Source organism: Crinia signifera, chromosome 1 (assembly GCF_055691185.1).
Source record: "Crinia signifera chromosome 1, ASM5569118v1, whole genome shotgun sequence".
Lineage (NCBI taxonomy): Eukaryota > Metazoa > Chordata > Amphibia > Anura > Myobatrachidae > Crinia > Crinia signifera.
The window spans coordinates 137104117-137129791 of NC_139217.1; the positions used below are offsets into that span (position 1 = coordinate 137104117).

The window sequence follows — 25675 nt, forward strand, 5'->3', positions numbered from 1 at the left end:
TATTAGCTTAAATGTAACTACCAAGGCCGGACGTGAAACATTAATGGTTAAATTCTTAAAGATATGTTGCCTTTTGTCTCTTTCTGTTTGCGTGAAACTCCCTGAATAAACCCCAAATGTTGTTTTGATTTAACTGTAGAGTGACCAACCGTCCCGGTTTGCCCGGGACTGTCCTGATTTAGACCTCCTAAATCCCGCGTCCCCGCCAAACCCATCCCGGGATGCAGAAAGTCCTGTTTTAACTAAATTGTTGGTGTTGTTGCCTGGTGACGTGCCGGGCAGCTCACTGCTCTATCCGGCCGCACAGCATTAGACTTGGAGTGTGGGAGGGGAAGCTGTTACGCGGTGTGTGCCGCCGCCTCCCCATCATTGGTTAGTTCGGCCGCCGCGTGACCGGGTCCCCTCCCACTCTCCCAGTAATGCTGTGCAGCCAGCTAGGGCAGGTGCGGTCAGGCAGCATTACTGGGAGCGCGGCATCGGCGCCGCGTTAATGACCTGCTGCTTGTGCTGGTGAGCCCCTGGCGTGACTGAAGGAGGAAGGTGAATGCGGTGACCCGACGGCTGCTGGAGGCTGGAGCCTGCGAGTCGACTCTGCGACTCTCTGAGACTGTCAGTCTGCTCTGCGTCTGCGACGGTGTGCTGCTGAGTGTGCCCCCTGCCTGTATATGCGGCCGGGTGAGTCACTCTGTGAGGGGGGGGGGGTTTGTCGAGCCAGCGACCCCCTGTCCCGGGTTGGCCCTATGGAAAGTTGGTCACCCTATTTAACTTGTTTCAGTTGCCGTCAACAGTCGCAAATGTCAGTATAGTGAAACAGAAGATTTAACAAAAGATCCATAGGAACGCACACGGGATCTTAAGAAAAATCTTTGGTAAAGATGTGCGCTTGACAGAAATCTTTTGTCCAGGACAGGCAAAAGATTTGAAGGCTAATTTATGCACACATCTTATGATCGCAGATCTTTCTAGTGTGTGGGCACCTTAAAACTATGGGCCAGTCATACAAGACTCCATGTTTGTACCATAAATGTCTGGAAATAACATACCTCCCAACTCTGCCAGGTCTGCAGGCGGGACGCTGCTGCTGCGCGCCGCAGACGCGCCAAAATTTGGGGGGGGGGGCGGCGTGGCCTATACTCGCGGCTCCCCCCCTGCGAGGCCACGCCCCCATTTTGCCGCTATGGGGGCATGACCCAGAGGCTCTGTGAGCCTCTAGCCATGCCCCCAGCCTCCTGGCTGCGGGAATAGACGCTGTGCGCATGCGCACGTCGTTTATTCCCTGCTGCTTAGCAGCTGACAGGGGGGACTCCCAACAGCCCCCCCACACCGCGGGACACTGCCGCCCGCGGGTGGGGCAGGCCCTGACAATCGGGACTGTCCCGATAAAATCGGGACTGTTGGGATGTATGCTTTACAGCCTGCCTGCTTGTGGTTACAGTGGAGGTGATAAAAGCAGTACTGCATATCCCCCATCATGACCCTCTCCAGGAGGGACAAAATGCTCTATTCCTGGACTTTCCTCTTATTTTATTATTACTGTCATCTGTGTGCGTAAACACCTTTCTTATCGATTAACCTGATTATGACAGGTAATGGCAATCATAAATTATGAGAAAAGTCCCGGAACAAAGCATTGTGTCCCTCTTTGAATTGGTGATGTTGGAAGGTATCGCACACACTCTACTCTAGAGGGTCAGGTAGGCAAGTATGCATATAACCTAGGGCAGCTCAGGAACATATAGACTTATTTTTGTAAATAAATAAAGCTATTTAAAAAAAAAAAAAAAAAAAGGATCCCGCGCACGGCCGCTTCCGCTTCCCCTGATTATATCGACTTCCAGCCGACGCCAGCAGCGCGCTTAGTTGACGTCATCGCAGAGCGCGGTTTGTCGCCTAGTCGTAGCCGTCACCGGTAAACGCGGCGTGTATCATTTGTCCGTCCTGTGTCGACCCCTACCCGGTGACCGGGTCAGGCCGATACGCCCGGTCTGTGCGTGCTGCTCCCAGGCCGTACTCCTCCCGGTCTCGTGGAGCTGAACCCTCTGCTTCGCGTGGTCTCCTCCCTGCGGTCGTCGCGCGGTGGTGACCCGGGGATTACCCGAGGCGGGTGATGTCGGAGGGTGTTGAGGAGCTGCAGCCGGACGGCGCCCCGTTTGCCCAGGAGGAAGAGCCCTCTGGGCTGGGCTGGGGCTGCTGCTGGACGCTCCTGCTGAACACGGGGCTATTGGCGCTGCTGGCTTACGGGGCCTGGCGGGTGTATGGGCGATGGCGGGTCACTGGGAGCCGGGCTGCAGCCCCTGTACCCCGCATGAAGCGTAGGGACTTCAGTCTGCACCAGCTGCGGGACTATGATGGTACCAAGGATCCCCACATCCTGCTGGCTGTCAACGGGAAGGTGTTTGACGTGACGGAGGGCAGCAAGTTCTACGGCCCAGGTGAGGGGGCTGTAAGGAGGGCGAGGGAGGCTGGTGGTGACCTATATGCTTTGTGTTGCAGTTAGCTAACTGGGGTGACAGCGGTGTAGGGGGGTGTCTGCAGTGTGACATCATTCACATCATTTCAGTAAAATCATGAAAGGTTTAGAAAATGCAGCGTATTGTATCTAAGATTTTCTAAACCTTTCATTATTTTATTCAAATGATGTGAATGATTGTCACGCCAGTGAAAGTGCAGTACTTCGCTTTGCATTCCATAGCTATGGGACCAACATGGTTTAGTGTTAGGTCCTAGCTATCAATAATAGGTGGTAATAACCCACTGTGGCAAATGCTCCTCCCCTGTGCCATTAGTATGAGGTTGGTGCTAAACTGCTGCTACATGTTCTAATTATGTTTCTGCATGTTTGCCAACACGTTGACATGTGCTGTATTTAGGAACTGTGATTTTTCTTCATCTGTTTTACTTAATGTTGAGCTTAAAGCTAACTAATTACTAAAATTGTTAAAAGTACAATTGTATTCATTTTATTACTAGTAATTATTTAAATGACCCCACAAAGGGAGTAGAGAATACATGGAAATCAGATGAGGGAAGAAATGCCCTTCTCATGGGAACTTACATTCTAAACCGTGAGCTGTATAACACTGTAACCTAACTTTAACTGCAGCACATTTCAGCATGGACAACTCCTGTGAATGTGTTTTTTTTTCTGCCTTTGCGCAGTAGATCAAAGCTGGCATCGCATGCGACCATGCATATTGCAGGTACACACTCTACAATGTAGACAGTATGCTGGTCTGAGCCACTTGATCGAACGGTATATTAATTAAGGTGGCCATACACGGTACAATTATTGTATGCAGTCTGGACTACATTTCATTGCAAAACATATGCGATTTAGTCCAAATGGCATACTATAATTGTACAGTGTATGTGCACCTTCAGTGTATTCCCAGCTTGTGTTTATAAATCTCTGTATCTGTTTACAAAATATGTATCAACAGTAGCTGTTCAGCATTCCATTTAGCAGCCCTCTCTATGGAAGGTTATGTGCTACTGACCTTGGTGTAATGTACTTGAAAAGTTGTGGATTGTATTTCAGGGCTTTAATTCAAAACATGTGCACATGGGGTCTCTGAATCCAAAGTGAATAGAGCAACTGGGTTTTCAATGCTGAATTTCCCTTTACTTGCCCATAGGCTGATTATGAGGATCAGAGTTTATCATGGTTTACATAGCCATTTGCGTGCTCAAAAATATATAACGTTAAAATGAGAAAATATCACCTTTTAGGATGGCTTTGTGAAAGAAAATAACTTATCTGGCAATATCTTGCGTTTCCTCCTGTGGGACTCACATAAACTGCCCCACATGCAACCATTTATACTACATCATTACCTTTGTTTCCCTTACCTCGTCACTGTAATGCAGATTAGAAAATACTGCAGCTCGCTTGTTTACATTCCCATACAGATGTATTACTATAATCATATTCAGCACAATACTTCAAGAAATGCCAAGATAGCATATCTTATTTAGTACAGCCAGGAATCCTAGTTCTGGTGTATTTATTTAAAAAAACAAAAATGTAATCTCCCCCTCTCTCTTAAGGTGGCCATACACACGCAGATTTATCTTCAGATCTGTTTGGTTGGAACAAAAACATGGTTATGGATGAGAGCAAATGACAGTTGACCATTTGCTTGGAAATGCTGGAAAACTGTCAAACTGTCACTCATCCATAACCATGTTTTTGTTCCAGCCAGATCTGACGATAAATCTTACTAGTGTATGGGCGCCTTTACTTAAGGGGCCTACACATGTAGTGATTTGCTGAGCAATGCTAGATCCCTCAGCATACAGTGCTGTTTCAGCAGTTTTCTCAGGTGAGACCACTGGCCCTGCCCGGCGATATTACTAGATTTATCCAACCTGCTGGATAATAATCGCCGGGCGATAGTGACATGCGGGGCCCGTGCATCACTTTGCCCCTTAATCTCTATGTGTGTAGGCCCCATTAGTGGTTGGTAGCTTCCTAATACTGAATCTATATATTCAGTCCCCTTTGGGGTGCCAAAGTAGCAATCTAGATTGATAGTCAATTACTTTTTAAGAGCGCATTTCTGGTTAGGATGCACAAGCCACTGTATGTAGACTACTCGCAGTATTTGTGCCTAAACGCAGCAACAATTGATTTGCTCCGTTCGGGTGCACATTCATCATTGCCTCCTGTGGGAAAACAGTTGAATCTTCCCTTTTCAGTCCAATAGGGCCTATACACGTAGCTATCCCCAGGCATTTTCTAAGCAATCACAGTAGATCGCTTAGAAAATGCCCCTACATCGCTGTGTGTGTAGAGGCATAGTGATGCATGTTGCTATTGCCCAGGTGCTTAATATCGCCGGGTTCAGGGGAGAACATGTAGATCACTCAGTGGCATATCGTTGTGTGCTGAGTGATTTAGCATCACTCGGAACGCTTTTTCTCCCCGTGTGCAGGCCCCTTAACAAAGCCAGCTTTAGCAACAGCCATGGTGCACCATATTATAAATTATTGGCCATTGATTTTTTTTTTTTTTTACCATAAATAACTACAATAGTGATCACGGCAGTGCAGTATGAGTGTAGTGGGACATCCCTGCTGACATCGCCAATGTGGGAAGAATGGCCCTGCTGATGTCACCAATGTGGGCAGGCCTGACACTTACAGAGGAGCTAGGCATTCGCCAAGTTCTCTGGTTAATATGAATAGATCTATTCACGCGCTGACACAGGCAAACTGATTTAGCAGGGCACTGTTAAAGGGCAGGGTTTTGCCCTTTAAAATTTGTCCACGGCACAGCGGGCCCTGCTAATACAGCCTAGCGTGAACACTATGCAAGCAGTAAAAGCCCCCAAGAGACAAGTCTGACCAGATTTCCCTTCAACTTCCCCAGCAGCTTCCCGGACGGGCTACATACGATTTGGCCATTTTTTGGGTGCAATTTATCACATGTAAGGACTACCGATGAGCTGCCAGTGGGGGCTGTGGTAGCGGCAGGCAACCAGGAGCTTTTAAAACTCAGCAGCCGCCTAATCATTTAAATGAGTTTTGAAATCTGCCCACCCGCTACTACCATATCCTCTTTCTGGTTACCAGTGAGGAGAGCACCTCTCCTGCTCAGCGCTTCCCTGATCTGCAGACTATAGACCCTGATCGGATGTGATACATCGTGGGTGCTAAAAAGCACCTGCGATCTACACTGATGCACATATTTCTACAGGATCCAATCCGATGTGCACGGGAACACGCATTGGGTCGGATCAGATGTCAAACAGATCTGATTTGTCCAGTTTTCATCCGATCTGTCGGAATCTGATAAAAACGGGCCAAATAGTTGGCCTATAACTTCTCAAGTTTCCCTAATGCAGCGGTTTTCAAACTGGGGATCCTGACCCCAAAGTGGGTCCCGACTACATGTTGCTGGCCATCAGAATATGACTTTTCTAATCTGTCGGTGATTTAAGGAATCTTTGAATGGTCTGTTATTTTAGACTCCTCCCATCATTTTGTGCCTGCGGACTACACATGTGATGTGATGACCTTCTGCATCAACTTGCTGCGGTCCTGTCATTATATTTGTCTAATGGGGTTCCAGCGCAAAATAGTTTGAGGACCTCTGCCCTAACGTATTTTAGACTCCAGCTACTGCATCAACATTTTCTCAGTATGTCTGTAACGTAACCCAAAACAAGCACATACTTCATCCTTCTACACCAGTTGTAGAACCTCTGTGCTTTGAGGAATGATGACATGTACTGTAGTAGCTTTTATTGTTAGTATGGCTTTTTATTCTTTGCAGATGGACCATATGGAATATTTGCTGGCAGAGATGCTTCCAGGGGACTCGCCACATTTTGCCTTGATAGAGAGGCACTTAGAGATGAATATGATGATCTGTCGGATCTGAATGCTGTGCAAATGGAAAGTGTTCGGGAGTGGGAGATGCAGTTTAATGGTATAAACAAGCTTTAAACTGTGATGTACATGCAATAGCATTGCTCTGGCAAAGATGGTGTATGTAGCCATAATCACATTGACTTTGTTTTCATTCATACATTATGTACACCTGTTCTGCGCAAATGTACTGCATTATTCTGAAATAGCGATTCTTGATAGCTTAAGGAAAGAATACAATTTTATGTTGGCATGAGCGAGACCCCTCCTGACAAATGGTTTAGCTGTTCACACGTTTACTGGGTGCAGCTGAAGTGCTGACTGAGTGCATAACCATTCCACCTTCCGATAGAGGACGCAGATCTTATCGTGGCATACACTACTGCGATGTATTGCAGCAGTGTATGGCCATACGATTCCCCCTCCCCTAAGCTGCCCGGGACCTTCCCGGACGGCAGGATTGCATGTGGTTCTTTCACGTGTGCTGTATCACATGCTACCGCATCGCCTGCAGCCGGGAGGGGTGCGGAGGTCTGACTTCCGGCTCAGGTTCGATGTGCACGGAACCGCGCATTTGACCCGAGGGGGACGTCAAATACCTCTGATTTGGCCCACTTTCTCTGCCTTCTACGTCAGGATCGGGTGAAATCTGCCCAAATTGGAGTAGTGTATGGGCACCTTAACACCTGTAATAAGCACCTGTGTGTGTGCTTATTACAGCATTTTCATTAAACCATTAAACTAAATGTACATTACAAGTTTCCTTTTATAACAGTTGCTTATCAAATTCATAGTCCTGTTTTAGCAACTGAAAAGCTTTATTTCAACTCCTCTTTTATTGAAACAAAGTTTAAACTAATGCGTATGTTTTATATTTTGGTTTTGCTATATTACAGGATATGTTCCATCTATATCTATCGATATAGATCTATCTATAACTAATAATATTCCTGGAGCTTTTATTTAACCCCTTGAGTGGTGGGTTTTGCTGGGGCAGGACAAACCTACCAGGGCAGCTGCCCCAGTAAAACCCACCACAGAACGTAGGCCCCCCCCCCCCCCCCCTCCGCTCTGATGTTTGTATGCTGGAGCGCCTGTGCCCCTGCGGCAGGCTCTGGGATGTTTGAGGCTGCTCGGGAGGATTCAGGTGCCTAAGCTGCCCCAAACATCCCCAAGCCTGCCGCCTTCGTCACTGCTGTGAATGGTGGCAGAGGAACTCCGGCGTACGATGGGTGGGGGGGGGGGTGTCTGCTGGAGGCAGTGGTGTGCCCGGAAATTTCCCGGGACAGCCCGCTGCGGCGGCGCACCTGAGCCTGGAAAATTTACGGGCATACCACTCAAGTGGTTAAGACCACGTGTATTTATAGCAGCAGGATCTGTGTTTTTGAAGGAGATATGAATGCACATCTACAGGTTTTTAGTTGGGCAAGACCCAAGTTATGTGTCTGCCATCCGGTAATCTCGCATCATTAAGCAATTTTATTCATTTTCAGAGATCCGTTTTAAGGAGAATAGTAGAGATTTTTTTGGTCTATTGAATTTGTATAGGAACAGTCCAAAGTATCTTCAGAAAATTGTTGAAATTGTTCTTTACAAATTGTTTCTTATGGAGAAATTTATTTTCCAGAAAAATACGAGTACGTTGGCAGATTACTGAAACCAGGAGAAGAGCCATCTGAATACACGGATGAGGAAGATGCACGAGATCATTCAAAACAGGAATGAACGTTGTTCGTAAACAAAGTCAGGGGCCTTTCAGAAACTGCAGCCTGTTCTTTCCCAACAACAAACAAACAAACATGTTCCTTTTGGGTGGAACATGCGCTCAACACTATTGTCCAGATTTTGTACAAAGAAATAAGAGTAATGCATAATATTTCAAAAGAAGACTTTTAATAATAGGCATTGTGATCCTCACTGCCAGCTGTTTTGCTCCCCACAACTCTCTTCCCCAGCCAGGAGTTGCTGATTCAGTATAATGAACCATAGTCCAGGAATACAGTTTTGTGAACAATGTGTGTATAGCTATACCTGTGTTTTGTCAGTAATTTTGGACATGTATTTGAAAACAGTCAGTAGCTCCTCTCCATTCCTTGTTAGCCAAAACCTCTAGCCTGGCATGGTGTATGCCGGCAGAGATTTAGAAACACAACAGAGGAACCAGCATACCACACAGTGTGTGCTCTTCCCAAGCAAAGTAGAAATGCTGAAGTCCCCTGTTCTTTGTTTTCCTTTGACATTCGTCAGACTGCACTACTGAACCCAATGTTCTTGTTGTTTTGTAAGTACTTCTTCACTAGCAAAGTCAGGTTACCATCTCATTTTCTGAAAGAACTGCAAGTGAAAGTAACATATCAATGTTAATTTTTTTTATTTTTTTATATTTTTTTTGTGGGATGGGGTTCATTTTTTTTTTTTATTTTTTTTTTTTATTTTTTTTTTTATTTTACACTGATTTTCAACACTTCAATAACAGCAGCTGTTGGCCTGGTTAGATGTAGGGGAAGAGGGAGTATAAATCCACTTGTATTAAGGGCAGCCTTGCCAGCAAATGGTAGGATAATGTTTAATCTGCACTCGTCATGAAATCAATTGGAACTACTTTGCTGCTGCAGAGGGCTCTGACTCATTGATGAAATGCAGCAGTCTCCTGCAGCAGCACAGCTGTTCTCTATGTGCCTTACTTCGTCTAAAGACTTGAATTGCTTTAAGGGAAAAAAAGAAAACCCATTATGTATTAGTTCAAGGTCACTGCAAGCAGCTTTGATACTGAAGTTGAGGTTGTGTATTGACTGGAAAGCCTTCATGTCATTCTGTGTAAATAGAATGGGGAAAAAAGGAATCTTCAGTATTACTGCCACATATATATATGTTAGCATAAATAAAGGTAGCATTGTAATGGGCAGAAGCACCCCCCTCCCCTCCGTACCCCGGCACTGCTTTATGTTGCTCAGAAGAGAAGTTCGGTCTACACGTTTATGTGGAGTAATCTGTATGTCTGGGAGAGTGTGTGGATATGTGAGCGATGTGCGCTGAGTTTTCTGCGAAAACTGTAAATATGGGTACCATTTTAATAAAGCATGTACATTAAACCAAATGTTAGTCCTTTTTCTATCATTGTAACATTTTAACGGTGCAGGATTCTGGTAGTGTATAATGACTGGAGAGTGACAGCTGTACACAGCATAAGTGTTACGCATTGGTCCTGCGTCACCATCCAGTACAGGCTTGGACAACCTGTGGCTGTCCAGAATCTTCAAGTCCCAGCATGCCCTGACAGTTTGCTATTTTGAATTTTTGCAGTGCGTGCTGGGATTTGTAGTTTCACAGCTAGAGTCACAATCTGGTCAGGCCTGATTTAGTACTTTGCTGATAATTAAATGATTAAATGAACATATAAATGGAGAAAAAAAAACAGATGGTGTTGATCAATGAATTGACATTCTTTAGGTAACTAGGTTGCCTGATCATACAGTTTCCCAGTGTGGTCTAAAAGTAAGAGATTCCTAAGGATGGTCTGTCAGTAGGTCTAGGAATTAGTCCAAGGGCTTAGATCTGCATGGTTTGTCTAGGTACAGCCTATGTTTTTAAAAACGTGTGAAGGAGAAATGTTTTCAGTGCCGATGGGCTTATATAATCTAATATGCTGAATAACCATGTGTCAGTGCAGGTTCGTAGACTGCCACTAAAATGTGTGACTGTACCTTGGTGGGGTGCAGAGACAGTCTTACAGTGTTATTCTTTGTGATCAGCAGACCAAACTAGACCCAAGGTTATGATGCAGTGCATATCAGACAAGACTATCCTGCAATGTAGCAAGGACTTCCCTATAGTATCAGACATATCGTATTGTGTCATCCAAATCAAGGGGCTTGTCAATTGGTTACTAGAAGGTCGTATTACATTTCATCAAATATTCTCACTACAGAGGCAGCCAACTGGTCTTGTTTGCCAAAAATAGAATTTAAAAAAAGTAGACCATAATTCATTGTAACTGTCATCTGTATATACCAAATACATTAAAGCAGAGTTTCTCAAACACTGCCATTATAGTACAGGCTTTAAACATATCCATGTTTGAGTCTTGATGGCTAAATTAAATTTACCGAGGTATGAGTAATTCTTTCATCTGTGTAATTAAACATAAAAGCAATGTATTCCTATATGTAATCAAAATAGAGCCTCTTTTGTATACCACCTCATTGATTATAAGAACTTCATGTGGTTTTTTTTTATTTTTTAAAGTTCTTATTAAGTCCTGCAAAAATACAGAAGAGAAACTGTATTGCAATAAAACACAATATACAAAAAGGAGCAATAAGACAAAACACTGTAAATCACATATAGTCTGTATTTAAATCAGCTATACCATAATCAAGTGAGCTTACAATTATTATAAGTAAGATGGGGAGAAGAGAAAGTAAGGGGTCATGAGGGGGAAGGAAGGGAATGGGGCCTCAGCATGTTGTACGGTTCCATAAAAAATTATCAACAGGGAACATACTCTCAATGAGAGATTACTCATCAATGGCGTGCAGAGGAGAGGAAAGAACTGCCAGATCTGTAGGTTCACTGTGAAGTACAGATTGGACCTGTTTTTAGCTGTACTCGCTCCATTTGAACCATTTAATATGGATCGACGAAGCAGAGGGTGAATATTTAATGTTGGCTGTCTCAAACAAGAAATGTTTATGTATCTTATTTGCAATATGTTGAATTGAGGGTATTACAGGGGATTTCCAATGCTGGCCTATGGCGTCCTTGGTTGAAATCAGCATATGTCCCAAAATGTATACCTCTCCCCCAGAGAGCTGTGTTATGATGTAACAGTGCTACTACAGGGTCGGGCGGAATGTGCGTTCTCAAAACGTTGCCTATAAAGGAGAACATTTCAGACCAAAGCGGGCATAGCACCGGGCACTCCCAGAAGATATGGTATCTTCAGTTCCTCCAGCTAAATTTGGAGATGGAAGGCCAAATGCCATGTAGCCACTGAGGAGTGAAGTACGCCCTGTGGCATAATTTATAGAACATTTCTGAATGTTAGACTATTTCCTATTCTGGTTTTAAAATTTAAAAATGAGTCACATTTCTCCTCAGTGAAGGTGGTAGGTCAAATTCCCATTTTATCACATTTGTGGGAAATTTATTTTGGTATCCTATGAACTATCCAGGAGAACCCCGGCATTGTAAATCCATCATGGAGTAAAATGTTTAGTTTCGTTGTAATAAGTTATGAAAGCAGTATGAGACAACTAGGTCTACAAGCTGAAGTACTGAGTGTAGACATCTGATCAGGCGTGGCGGTGAAATTGTATGTTGCTATTTTAGATTATGATGACATTTAAGTAAACCGAATGGTATTTATGTACTAGGCACTGGGGATAATTCTAGAGCTCCATAGAATACCGGGTACATTTCACTACCTTGACTATGCTGCAACCAAATTATGAATAGATAAAGGAAGGCACTCTTGTTGTGGGGGGACGTATTTTCTAATGATTAGCTTTTGATACTATAAGGTAAAAATCGGGAAGGGCATTCCACATGAATGGACACACGATACAAACACTGAATGTTCACAGTGAATGGACACACAATACAAACACTGAATGTTCACAGTGGTAATTATTGGGTAAATGCCCAAAATTAAAGCCTGCCAAAATATATAGTTGTAAACAATAATACGTCAGCCAGTGACGTATTAGGCCAAGCATGTCCGAAATGTCCCTCCAGCTGTTGTGAAACTACAAGTCCCATCATGCCTTGCCACAGTTTTGCTATTAGGAAATGCTAAAATTATGGCAAGGCATGCTGGGATGTGTAGTGTCACAACTGCAGGGCTGCTGTCTGGACATGCCTGTATTAAGCAATCAAAGATTAATATTCAGTGTCAGTCACAAGGACTTAGTATATTCATATGATGTCAATTGATACACACCCTGTTTACTTCTAGAGTAAACCTTGGAAAAATAAATTGCCATTGATTGATTCTCCTAGTAGTATTAGCAATACAATTCCGTTTGATCATTGTAACAAGTATTCAATCACTAAATACATTAGTGGATATAAACTTAAGTGTAAGTATACATATTGTATGAGACAGAGGGATGTTATCTATTGAAGGTCACCCAACAGTGTGTGGGACAGCTGCTTCCCCCAGAACCTCGTGGAAGGAAGGTCCTGATTGTCTCCAGGTGGGTGTAGATCAGTGATGGCTAACCTTGACACTTAAGCTGTTGTTGCAGGGCATGCTGGGATGTGTAGTTCAACAACAGCTGGAGTGTGAAGGTTAGCCATCACTGCTGTAGATGGAGGAGTGAGTGTCAACTATCCACTGTATTTAGGGGGGTTATTTTGATTTAATCGGTTACCCGTGTGTTCGCATGGGCGAGGGATTTTAGTGCAGATGCTTGATGCATGTTTGCTGTCCCCTAACAGGGCCGGGCGGCACAGCCCATGGGATTGCCTAGTGTTTCATGGGCGTTCCCATGGTAATGGCCTGATGACATGGGTGCAGGGGATGGGCTCTACCGCTTTCTGTACAGGGCACTCTGAGATACCACAGAGGTGTCTCAGCTCTGGTCAAATGATTTCTCCCCCGCACCCAAGGTTAAGAATGGATGATTATGCAAAATATCCAGTCACAGCCCTGTGGGGGGATTGCAACGGAGCCTTGCAAGTCAAACAGAAATGCTGCTTAGGGTAGATATCTGCTGTCCTGGTCTCCCACAAATTGTCTCCAGATAGTAAAGTACAATTGCAGGAGAGCCTCAGTATAGGTTCCAGAAGGATGAGAGTATGGGGTGCCGGACGGGATCCCGACAATCGTTTACCCGTCATCGGGATCCTGACAGTCGTTTACCCGACATTGGGATCCCGACAGTCGTTTACCCGACATTGGGATCCCGACAGTCGTTTACCCGACATTGGGATCCCGACAGTCGTTTACCCGACATCGGGATCCCGACTGTCAAAACGCCAACAGCCGGGTGCCCGACGGCCACCTGTTTTTTTCCCTCGTGGGGATCCACGACCCCCATAGAAGGAGAATAGAATAGGTAGCGAGCCCGCAAGGGGCTTTTTTGCGATCGCCAAGCTGTCTGACTTCGGGCAGTCAGGATCCCGACATCGGGATAATGACCGTCGAAGTCCCGTACCACACCCGAGAGTATGGAGTGCTAGGTGTGTCCGAAAGATATGCTGCTGCTCTGAATATGTTTGAGTGAGTGATGGCGCATTTACCCTAAGAACTCAGAAACAGAAGTATACAAATTAGTAAAGTAGTAGTAAGTGGTGTAGCCACAAGAGGGGGCTAGTTAGCCTTTGTGAGCTAACCAGAACCGAGCATAGTAATGGTAGTGTACCTTAAGGCCCCCATACACTAGGGCGACTTGTCCTTAGGACAAGTCGCCCCCGACTTCCCCCTGAGCTTCCCCGGCTGCTCCCCGGGGGAGCTTGATTAGATTGGCACTTGATGTGCCATTTTTTACATGTGATAAATCGTCTCGATTTATCACATGTAAAAAACCCGGGGAGCAGGGGGGCTGGGGACGCTGCGGGGGACACGTCTGTGTCCCCCGCTGCGGGGGACAGTGTCTGTGCGGCGAGAAGGTAGAGGGAGCAGGGGGGGCTGGAGACGCTGCGGCTGGGGACGCTGTCTGTGCGGCGAGAAGGTAGAGGGAGCAGGGGGGGCTGGAGACGCTGCGGGGGACACAGGCTGCATAGAGCCGGGCAGGGGGAGCCGGCCGGGAGCTGTCAGTAATGAATAAAAAAAAAAAGCCCATACAATGAATGGGCGGCCTGTGATTGGCTGAGCGCTCTCTCAGCCAGTCAGCAATTGGCTGAGAGAGCGCTCAGCAGCCAATCACAGGCCGCCCATTCATTGTATGGGCTTTTTTTTTTTATTCATTACTGACAGCTCCCGGCCGGCCCGGCTCCCCCTGCCCGGCTCTATGCAGCCTGTGTCCCCCGCAGCGTCTCCAGCCCCCCCTGCTCCCTCTACCTTCTCGCCGCACAGACAGCGTCCCCAGCAGCGGGGGACACAGACGTGTCCCCCGCAGCGTCCCCAGCCCCCCCTGCTCCCTCCACCGCCGCGCCGCCCCACTAGGTCCCAAGTCGGGTGGTCGGACGTGCAGCAGGTCCGACCACCCGACGCAGATCCGATGCGCACGGGACCGCGCATCGGATCTGAGGGGACATCAAAACTAGCCGATTTTGGTCCGATTTCGGCCAGATCCGACTGATCTGGCTGAAATCTGACCAAAATCGGCTAGTGTATGGGGGCCTTTAGAATGATCAGAGGGTTGGTGTAAATGTGTAGGAATCCAGGAAAGAGAGGAGCCCGGCCGTGCACAGCAGACAGTTCATAGTAGATAGTCGTTCTGCATGCATATAAACGATGGGCAGTCCCCTGTATCCGCCCCCTTTCTGTCAATCATTGAGCAAACACCCCGATGAATGTGAAACTTTCCAAAGGTGTTTGCGCCCGTGATTTGGACATATTCATGCATGCGCAAACCCCTACCATCGGCTGCTCGGCACCAAGCAGGTCTGAATAACCCCCTAATGTAACATGTATACTGATGTGATGCGACTAGGATATATTAACAGGTTTGTGACAAAGATGATCAGTGTGCGCCTCCCCTAGTTCATTTAATATGAAGTTTGTGCAGGGTAGGAAATTCCCCACATAAGGAACAAATGGGAAAGATCAGCACATGAAGGGTTTGGTGCATTTCTCACCAATGATGCAGGCTAGGAAGCAATGAGCGGCAGCAGTATGTACTAGTATACCAGGGGACTTGACCATGGTAGTTTCAGTAACCAATTTACACAATATATCCCAAATAAGTATATAGGCGTTTGTTTTTGGGCCATGGACCGATTCCAAATTCTCCCGACCCCTACAGTGAGACCAGATTAATCCAGCCACACTAACAATAAAACTGTAAAAGTATAAATGGGAGGGATCCATTATTGATGCATATTTTACCCCATACACCCAGAAATGATGCTATGTAATACCCCTTTTACACATTAAAATCCCTGGTCGGACCCTGGTCTTTGAATGCTGGCGTTTCCAGGGTCGGACCCTGCTTAATAACCCATTTACACAGTACTTTGACCTGGGTCTGCACCATTTACACTGAACCTGCTATTTTTTATGAATGTCATTAAAAATGGCTAGTAACACAGACAACAATGCAGGGAGGCAGGGACCCATGCATGCAAGAGCTGGGGCAGAAGGAGGGGAAGGGGCAGAATCTGCACCATGGACACGGAGTACAATAAAGGCATCAACTAGTGTGCCAGGAACTGATGGACAGAGCAGCACAGAGACTGCCAGGCACAGTGAGAGGGATACCACCGGGGAACTGCACAAAGGGGAGATCCTAATTGAATAGGAGGGGGGGGGGTAGTAACAGCAGTACCGGGAGGGAGTGTGGCTAGGCGATATAGGGATGGGCACCGCAAGCTATGGGGAGGGCAAGGAGGTGGGAGGTGGGAGCCGGGGGGGGGGAGTGAAATTGCTCATTGCCAGGGACAGGATGGGGATTGCTTCAGCGGCAGGGTCTAGTTTCCATCCACTGCAGACCCAGCTGCCTCCCCAGTGCTGCACGGACCCCCTGCGGCACTGCCTCAACCCGTGCTGGCACCATTTATACCGGCCTCTACACTGGTCCTAGCCATGTTCCACCCAGGTCAGGACCTGGGTAGAGGTCCTGTGTAAATGGACACGGATTGACCCCATTTACACCACCTCTGATCTGGGTCTGACCCGGATTTTTCAGTGATGTAAAAGGGGTATTCGGGTTTGATGTACTGCAGTAACCACTAGACACTGCCTCAATTCTTCTTTTTGACACAAATCGTAATTACACTTCCACCTATTAATGGTTAAAGATCAGACATCTGACTTAATGAGAGAAAGATAGGGGAAGGGGCCCAAAACTGCACACCCTTGACACATGAGGTGCTCCCTGCTGAGACCTGTAGTGCAGCAAGCAGGAGGAGGAGACTGCAGGTGCACACTAAATATAAATGCTAGACCTTTTAATATCATTGCTATATTGCATTTCTGAGGTTATTAGCATAATGATGGCCATTATTATGGGCTTGTGCATCGCGTCCAGGTTACCTCAATATATATATATATATATATATATATATGTATATATGTAGCACCCTTCACATGTATTATTACCTTTTACTTAGTAAAAGGGATAACAGAAATTATATGTGATAAGACTTACCTATCACTTTAATTTCACACCAGAGTGATGCCATGGGGTGGTTCTGCTGGCTGGCCTGGGGGTCCCGTGCCTGGACCTGCTTTAGAGTAGTGTTAGGGACTTGTCCTATTGAGGTAACCTGGACATTAGTGTATAATGTAACCAGTATGTTATGGCTGCTTAGCTATTTTGTGTAGCATTATTCTGAGTTATACAGGAGGTGACTAATTTCCCTTTTACACCAACGAAAAACCCAGGTCGGACCCAGGTCAGTGTTGGTGTAAATGGGACCAACCCAGGTCCATTGACACTGGTCTCCTACCCAGGTCCTGACCAGGGTTGAACACTGGTCGGACCTGGGTTGTGAGCGGTGTAAATGGTCCCAACCCAGGTCGGGACATCTGGCTAGTGCTGAAAGGATACCAGAAGCACGGGACGCCTTTCCGTAAGTCAGTACCATGCGTTCCACAGTGCATTGTAGCAGCAGAAGACAGCAACCCGTGCGGACAGTGCACACAGGCTGCTACCTGGCACTCCACAGGTGGACCTGCCACAACCCTGTCTGGCACTAGGATGCAGCACTGTCAGGCAGTAGTGGGACCAAGAGCTTAAAGGAGGAGGGTGCGTGATGTGCTTCCCACTCCAGTGACTCCATTTTTTAAGGGATATATACTCTACCTACAGAAATCATTTATGTTTGTTTTGGGGGGGCTGGGGGGAGGGGTATGGATTGTATGGTCGACCTAAAGATTGTCGACAGTCATAAGGTCGACATACTGCAAGGTCAACAGGTGTCTAGGTCGACATGGGATAAGATCAACAGGTCATTAGGTCGACACAAGCATTAGGTCGACATGGTCTAGGTCGACGGTCAAAAGGTCAACATGGGGTTTTTCATTGTTTTTTTTTTTTTACCCGGATGTTGACATAGTCGACATGGACACAGTTTTAAAGCTGCGTACCCACGGTAAGATATAGTGCACAATCTAGCACACTATCTAGCCAGTTTCGAATAGCATGCTAGATAGTGCACTATATCTTACCGTGGGTATGCACTATCCGACGTACGATGCGCGCTCCCGCAGGTCGTATGGGAGGGAGCTGATTGGGTGAACATGCAACCCAATTCTGTCTAGAAAGCATAAGATAGTATAGTGTAGTATAGCTGTGACGTCAGATCGTTTGCTATATCTTATGCACATCGTACCTTATTTTAAGCACAAATCTTATGCTTTTTAACCACCAGGACTTTTCTGGGGAATTGTTTATGATATCTTACGGAACATAAATCGTACCGTGGGTATGCACCTTTAGTGTCCATGCACTCAGCACACTATTTTATTCTCCCACAATGCCCCAGTGCAGTGATGGCTAACCTTGACACTCCAGCTGTTGTTGAACTACACATCCCAGCATGTCCTGCATCAGTTTTAGCATGGCCAAATAGTAAAACTGTAGCAGGGCATGCTGGGATGTGTAGTTTAATAACAGCTGGAGTGTCAAGGTTAGCCATCACTGCCCTAGTGGATATTAGGGCATGAAATACCGCCTGTCGGTATATGTCGGCTCATTAAACAGTGAAAAATCCTATGCCGACCTAATGCTTGTGTCGACCTAATGACCTGTTGACCTTGCAGTATGTCGACCTAGTGGTGTCGACCTAATGACTGTCGACCATCTTTAGGTCGACCAACTGACTGCTGCTGCAGGGGCAGAGCACATGGGTGATGCTGCACTTTTATACCGCTATGTGCGCTTCATCACTGAATATAACTTTTTGAAAAAATATTTTGCTAAATAAACCAACCAACATTTTTCAATGCTAACTTTTCATGTCTTTTAATTTTTATTTAAATCATTGAGGGAATGTTGGCTGGCAGTTTATCAGTCCTAAAATTGACATTTTTAATGTCATCCATAGGGAAAAGCAGGGCTGACCCAGGTTCAGTGTAAATGGTGCAGACCCAGGTCCGACCCAGGTTGAAGTGCTGTGTAAATGGGGTATGAAGCAGGGTCCGACCCTGGAAACTTCCGTGTTCAAAGACCAGGGTCCGACCAGGGATTTTGGTGTAAAAGGGGTATAAGAGAACACTACCTGAAGTTAGTGTTCAGCAAAGCCAAGACCACTTTTGGAGAAACTCCATTTCAAGTTAATTCTCTCAAACAAAAAGCTCAACTCACTTGTTAAACCTACTTCAAAGCAATTATCTCCCACACGTCCCAGCCTTGATAACTTCAATTCCAACCCATTTCCTTCTCCTTCACTGCACCTGCCAACACAAAGTTAGGGGCAGATCTATTAAGCTTGGCGAAGAGATAAACTGGAGATAGATAAACTGGAGATAAAGTGAAAGGAGATAACACACCAGCCAATCAACTCCCAACTGTCATATTTCAAACATGGCTGATTGGAGATAAAGTTGAGATCAAGTGGAAGGAGATAACGCTCCAACCAATCAGCCATGTTTGAAATATGACAGTTGGGAGTTGATTGGCTGGTGTGTTATCTCCTTCCACTTTATCTCAACTTTATCTCCAGTTTATCTATTCGCCAAGCTTAATACATCTACCCCTTAATATCCAAAATAGATGCATCCTCCATGACACCTTACTACTTGAGGCCCCACCTCCCTCTTACCATGATTGCTAACCTTCTCCTGCTTCAATTCAGTTCCTGAGACAGAGAACCAAGACCTCCTCTCAATTATGGGTACTTGTGTATTATCACACCGCCCACTACTCCATTTGCGTAGAGGGCTATTCAGGGTAGTGAAATCGCATTGCATGCAATGCGATCTTCCTATGTAATGTATTCACTGCTCTGTGTCAGTGAATCCATTAAAAAGATAGGATGCGATAAAAAAATTGCATCGTATGCCATGCGATGAGATATCGGTTCTGATGGAACCTAGAATAATGCCATTTAATGGTAAAATGACATATAATGTCACTACCCACGTCATCCCGAAGCGTGGCGAGCGGCGGCGGTACACGTCCGACCTTTTCATACCCCCACTATCCACGTCGGCGTGGAGTTGATGTTATATAGTGTGGCGTGCGCAGCGAGCCACCAAGCCCGAAGCGTGGCGAGCCCCGCAAAGGGGACGCGTAAAACATGTAACATAATACATGTAACATAATACACGTCTGCTCGCCACACTATATAAAATCAACTCCACGCCGACGTGGATAGTGGGGGTATGAAAAGGTTGGTTGGACGCGTACCGCTGCGCTTGCCATGCTTTGGGATCACGTCGATACTGGGGGGGCATTAATAAATGACATAGTGGGTGAGATTCAATAGGATGAGAGATTCAGAAAGTGAGAGATTTTGTCAGAAATCGCCAGTTTTTTTAAAGCGGCAATCATTTGCACTTCAAAATCAAACTGGTTTTGCAGTGTAAATGATTACCACTTTAAAAAAACTGGAGATTTCTTCCCAAATCTCTCACTTTCTGAAAGCGGTAATTATTTACACTGCAAAACCAGTTTGATTTTGAAGTGCAAATGATTGCCGCTTTAAAAAAACTGGAGATTTCTCACAAAATCTCTCACTTTCTGAATCTCTCATCCTATTAAATCTCACCCTATGGGGGAAATTTACCAATATGAAAAACCTAGTTTTTCGTATTGGTATTTTCCCTACGACTGCATACGACTGTTTAAGTCGTATGCAAAGTCGTGTTCCGGAGGATCAGTTACAAAGCAGTCATATACGACTGCTTTGTAACCCTCCGATGTCGTAGGAATTCGTATTAGCAGCCGTATATACGGCTGCTAATACGAATTATTTGTAGGCAGTCTGCACGGATCAGTCAGATCCATGCAGGCTGCAAGGTGTAAAAAAAATTAAATAAATAAATAAAAAACCGGCGTGGGGTCCCCCCCACAGCCGAAACCAGCACCAGGCTGACAGAGGCTGGAGCCGGTAATCAAAAATCAGGGAACCCGACAAATAGGGGTTCCCTGATTTTTAACAACCAGCCCCAGGCTCCTGCTCTGGGGCTGGTTCCCAAAATACGGGGGACAAAATGAGTAGGGGTCCCCCGTATTTTAAGAACCAGCCCCAGGCAAAACCAGCCAGCAGGGTAATGCCACAGCCAGGGGGAGACTTTTTATGCAAGTCCCCCCGGCCAAAGCATTAACCCTACCGACCAGTCAGCCTGGCCTGGGGGAGTGGGGACCCCCCCAATAAAGGGGTCCCCCCCCTCCAGGACTTACCTGACCAGGCTGAAGCCTGGTGCTGTCCTCGATGCCCCTGGGCGGTGGGCATCGAGCTGATAGCGGTGTAAAAAATAGAACAAACTATTGTTTTTTACTGTGGCACTACAAGTGCCAGCAAGCTGGGACTTGGAGAACCACAAGTCCCAGCCTGCTGGGCATTAAAGGGCCCGCTGGGTCTTGTAGTGCCACAGTAAAAAAAATAGTTAAATAAAACACACTGACACCCATTTTAAATAAAAGTTTAATACACACATTACATACATACTGATACTTACCTTTCTTGATCCCGTAGGTAGCCCTGGTCCTGATGTCCTGTGTCGTCCTCCAGGTCCATGTCGGCTGTCTGCGTCGTCCTCCAGGTCCATGTCGACGGTCCGTGTCGTCCTCCAGGTCCATGGCGGTGTCCGGGTCCGAAGAAATCCATGTTGGAGCTGTGGAAGGAAATCCTACTCACCAGGTCCTGCGCTGAAGAAGTCTTCTCTTGATCCGACGTAATCCAGGTAATCTTCACAGCTGTCGGCGCTCCCCGCTGCCTCCGCTGTCTCTGCATCGCGCTGAGGAGAGATGCTGAGATGTTTCATATTCGGCGCCTCTCCTCAGACTGAATTCTATTGGCCGCCTAGCAGGCCAATCAGGAGCCGAGAAAGTCGGCTCCTGATTGGCCTGCTAGGCGGCCAATAGAATTCAGTCTGAGGAGAGGCGCCGAATATGAAACATCTCAGCATCTCTCCTCAGCGCGATGCAGAGACAGCGGAGGCAGCGGGGAGAGCCGACAGCTGTGAAGATTACCTGGATTACGTCGGATCAAGAGAAGACTTCTTCAGCGCAGGACCAGGTGAGTAGGATTTCCTTCCACAGCTCCAACATGGATTTCTTCGGACCCGGACACCGCCATGGACCTGGAGGACGACACGGACCGTCGACATGGACCTGGAGGACGACGCAGACAGACGACATGGACCTGGAGGACGACACAGGACATCAGGACCAGGGCTACCTACGGGATCAAGAAAGGTAAGTATCAGTATGTATGTAATGTGTGTATTAAACTTTTATTTAAAATGGGTGTCAGTGTGTTTTATTTAACTATTTTTTTTACTGTGGCACTACAAGACCCAGCGGGCCCTTTAATGCCCAGCAGGCTGGGACTTGTGGTTCTCCAAGTCCCAGCTTGCTGGCACTTGTAGTGCCACAGTAAAAAACAATAGTTTGTTCTATTTTTTACACCGCTATCAGCTCGATGCCCACCGCCCAGGGGCATCGAGGACAGCACCAGGCTTCAGCCTGGTCAGGTAAGTCCTGGAGGGGGGGACCCCTTTATTGGGGGGGTCCCCACTCCCCCAGGGCCCCTGGCCAGGCTGACTGGTCGGTAGGGTTAATGCTTTGGCCGGGGGGACTTGCATAAAAAGTCTCCCCCCGGCTGTGGCAGTACCCTGCTGGCTGGTTTTGCCTGGGGCTGGTTCTTAAAATACGGGGGACCCCTAGTCATTTTGTCCCCCGTATTTTGGGAACCAGCCCCAGAGCAGGAGCCTGGGGCTGGTTGTTAAAAATCAGGGAACCCCTATTTGTCGGGTTCCCTGATTTTTAATTACCGGCTCCAGCCTCTGTCAGCCTGGTGCTGGTTTCGGCTGTGGGGGGGACCCCACGCCGTTTTTTTTTTTTATTTATTTAATTTTTCTATTTTTTTACACTGAAGCCTGCACGGATCTGACTGATCCAAGCAGGCTAAAATGCAAATACGACATGAAAATGGTGTTCTATTTTCCTGTTGTATTTGCGTGGGTGTTTTACACCACTAAGCAGCCTTATTATCAGTACGGCTGCTTAGTAAATCAGAAACCACCATTCTTTTGAATGGTGATTTCTGTCGTATTCTATCGATGGTGTAGACATTCGTATTTGTAAATACAAATACGAATGTTCCATCTTTGGGACTACGAATTGTTGTATTTTTGGGATTGTAAATCCCGAAAATACAAATTCGTAAAAAAAAGGTGTATTTCTCCCTACGAATACACCTTTTTTCTACAAATCCATTTTGGTAAATGTCCCCCTATATGTCATTTAATGCTATAGTACATTCAATGCTATTATAAGCATCAAAATCGCATTGAATGCCATACCATAACAGCATGCAATGCGATTTCACTACGTTTGCGTACGTAGTAAATTTGGGCGCCGTGATAATACACAAGTACCCAATAATCCTTTATATCTCACAACCTTAAGTATGCCTATCTGGTCAACTTCTTGCTCTTTTCTGGCACCTTCCCATCTTTCAAGCATGCTTTGGTCGCGTACATTCTTAAGAAACCTTATGACTTCAGCCAACTCATCCTGAATGACAACACTTCCTTAAGTTAAATATTTCTAAAAACCTAAGCAATTGTCCTTTTCCTGCTACATATGAGAATTTACAGTACAGGTAAAACATGGAGTATCTGGCACCTCTTAATCCAGACACATCAGGTGCTGGGGGAGTTACACAGCAGAAGGGCTTGGCTAAACTGCGGGGTACAGTCAAGCTGCGGTGTAGGGCAAGGCGAGGATATGGGAGTTTGAGGTTAAGGGGGAGGGGCAGGAAAGTATCACATACATACCACAAATAATCTGGGTTCCAAGGGTGCTTTATAGGTGGTGTGTCTCTATTATATGTAGCAGGTTCTTTTTCCTATAATAACCAACTTAAAAAAGTGTTGGAATAAATGGACAAAACAAGTTGCATAAAAATATATTATTTTATTTTATAAAAAAAGGTAAATTTCACACATTTCCCAAACTGTAATTGCAAAGCAAATGACATACTAAAATTGTATTACACTTTATATACACAGGTATGATATAAATAAATTCCTTTTGCATAATTTTTGGGATACAATCTAATTAAACATTTAAATGAAAGCTAATCAACAGATAACACTGAGATCTCACAGTAACTTTAGAACTACAGAAATACTAAAATGTGCACCAATCCAAGAGTATTGCTACAAAGCATATTACTGCCATTGGTTAAAATAACACAACAAATAATGACTTGTGCTGAACAGTTTATATAGCACATTTTTAAACAGTATTGTTTTCTTGTAAAGATTTCATAAATCAAGGCGTGGTAAGCCGAATACACACTATAAGATCTGTCCAATCTTTCTTTCTGGATTGATTGAAAATCTGGTAATGTATGGGAGCAATTGACTAACCCAAACAGACAAAAATGGACGTTCAGACAAATTGGTTAAATCCATTTTATCTAACCACTTTGGTATTAACATATTTTTACCAAAAGCTAGAAAATGGGCAAAAAGTTTGATTGTCATTTATAGTGTGTATCCAGCATAACAGTTCAGGGGACAAAAATCAGTATATTGTATAAAAATAAAGGTACTCTTTTCCTAGCACGGTGCCACCGATTTTAATTGTATGCAATCGGGTTGCAAAAATCGGGTCAATCGCATAGCATGCAACCAAATTGCATGCAATGCGATTGACCCGACCAACCTGATTTTTTACATTGGAACCAATGTTATATGGTCACTGAGACCCGATTTTACATTGGCCCCAATGTTAAATGCCCCCCAGACCCCATTTTTCATTGTATGCCCCCCCATTGTTAACGCCACGATCAACGTGAACACGAAGCGTGGCAAGTGCAGCGGTACGCGTCCTCCGACCTTTTCATACCCCCACTATCCACATCGGCGTGGAGTTGATTTTATATAGTGTGGCGAGCGCACGCGCATTATTTCAGACGTATTACGGGTGCGCTCGCCACACTATATAAAATCAACTCCACGCCGACGTGGAAAGTGGGGGTATGAAAAGGTCAGAGGATGCGTACCGCCACCGCTCGCCACGCTTCAGGTTGGCGTTCATCGTGGGGTGGTGTTAACAATGGGGGGGCATATGACATACAAATTACCCATCTGGGTGGCTATACAATGAAAAATTGGGTATGGGGGCGCCATTTAACATTGGTTCCTATGTAAAATCGGGTCCATCACATTGGTCCCATCGCATGCCATTATAATGGCATGCGATGGACCCGATTTTTACATTGGTCGGGAAAGCTGTCAAAAAGCCTGAAATCGGGTCAGTCGGGTCCCATCGCATACCTTAAGTTAAGGTATGCGATGGGACCAGACGGGCGCCGTGCTAGGAAACAAGTACCAAAATAAAAAATAAACACTTCTTGATCGTTGGCCAAAAGTTTAACAATCACAATTTGCATGGTAATGGGAATACTTGTCTCACTATTAGTAAAATGCTTTTCTTACCAATAATGAACACATTTTAGAAATCTGCTGCATGCATGATATCTATGAGGACAAATAGCTTCTATGAAAAGGAGAGTAAACCACTCTTAATAGCCAAAATACATATGCGCAAATAGTTCAGATGGCAAAGCAAGAGCAAACGTAATATGGAATAAGGATAATGTAGAAGACCATTAAATGAGAATGAAATTGGTCTCAGCGAAACAGTTATTTAATAAAACAAGGATCCATAAGGGATGCTTTTCTAAGTCTGCAGAGATCCAGCAACAGAATGGAAATCACAACTCCAACATCTATCTACATATTGAAATGTCAGGATGAAAGATCACCTCTATTACCCAAAGCCTTTGTTAAGATAGCAAAATGTCATATGCATTTTTTTTTTATTTGTAATTTTTACAATGATACACACACAAGCTGGTATTTGATATAGATGAAAACTTACGGTACTTATGTAGTATCTGGGCTGCCGATTTTTTGATTGTATGCCTTAAGTTAAGGCATACAATCAGATGCGATGCGATGCGATATCGCATCGCATCGCATACGACCATGCGATGCGATGCGATGACC

The 25675-nt window shown here is 45.5% G+C and overlaps 1 protein-coding gene across 1 annotated transcript; it reads left to right on the plus strand.

Annotated features, from left to right (window-relative positions):
• The first annotated feature begins 1832 nt into the window (after positions 1–1832).
• PGRMC2 (progesterone receptor membrane component 2) lies at positions 1833–9098 on the plus strand. The gene is made up of 3 exons (XM_083174011.1): positions 1833–2432; positions 6278–6433; positions 8000–9098. The coding sequence occupies exons 1-3, from the start codon at positions 2108–2110 to the stop codon at positions 8095–8097; spliced, it is 579 nt and encodes a 192-aa protein (XP_083030137.1). The 5' UTR covers positions 1833–2107; the 3' UTR covers positions 8098–9098.
• Positions 9099–25675: the final 16577 nt, after the last annotated feature.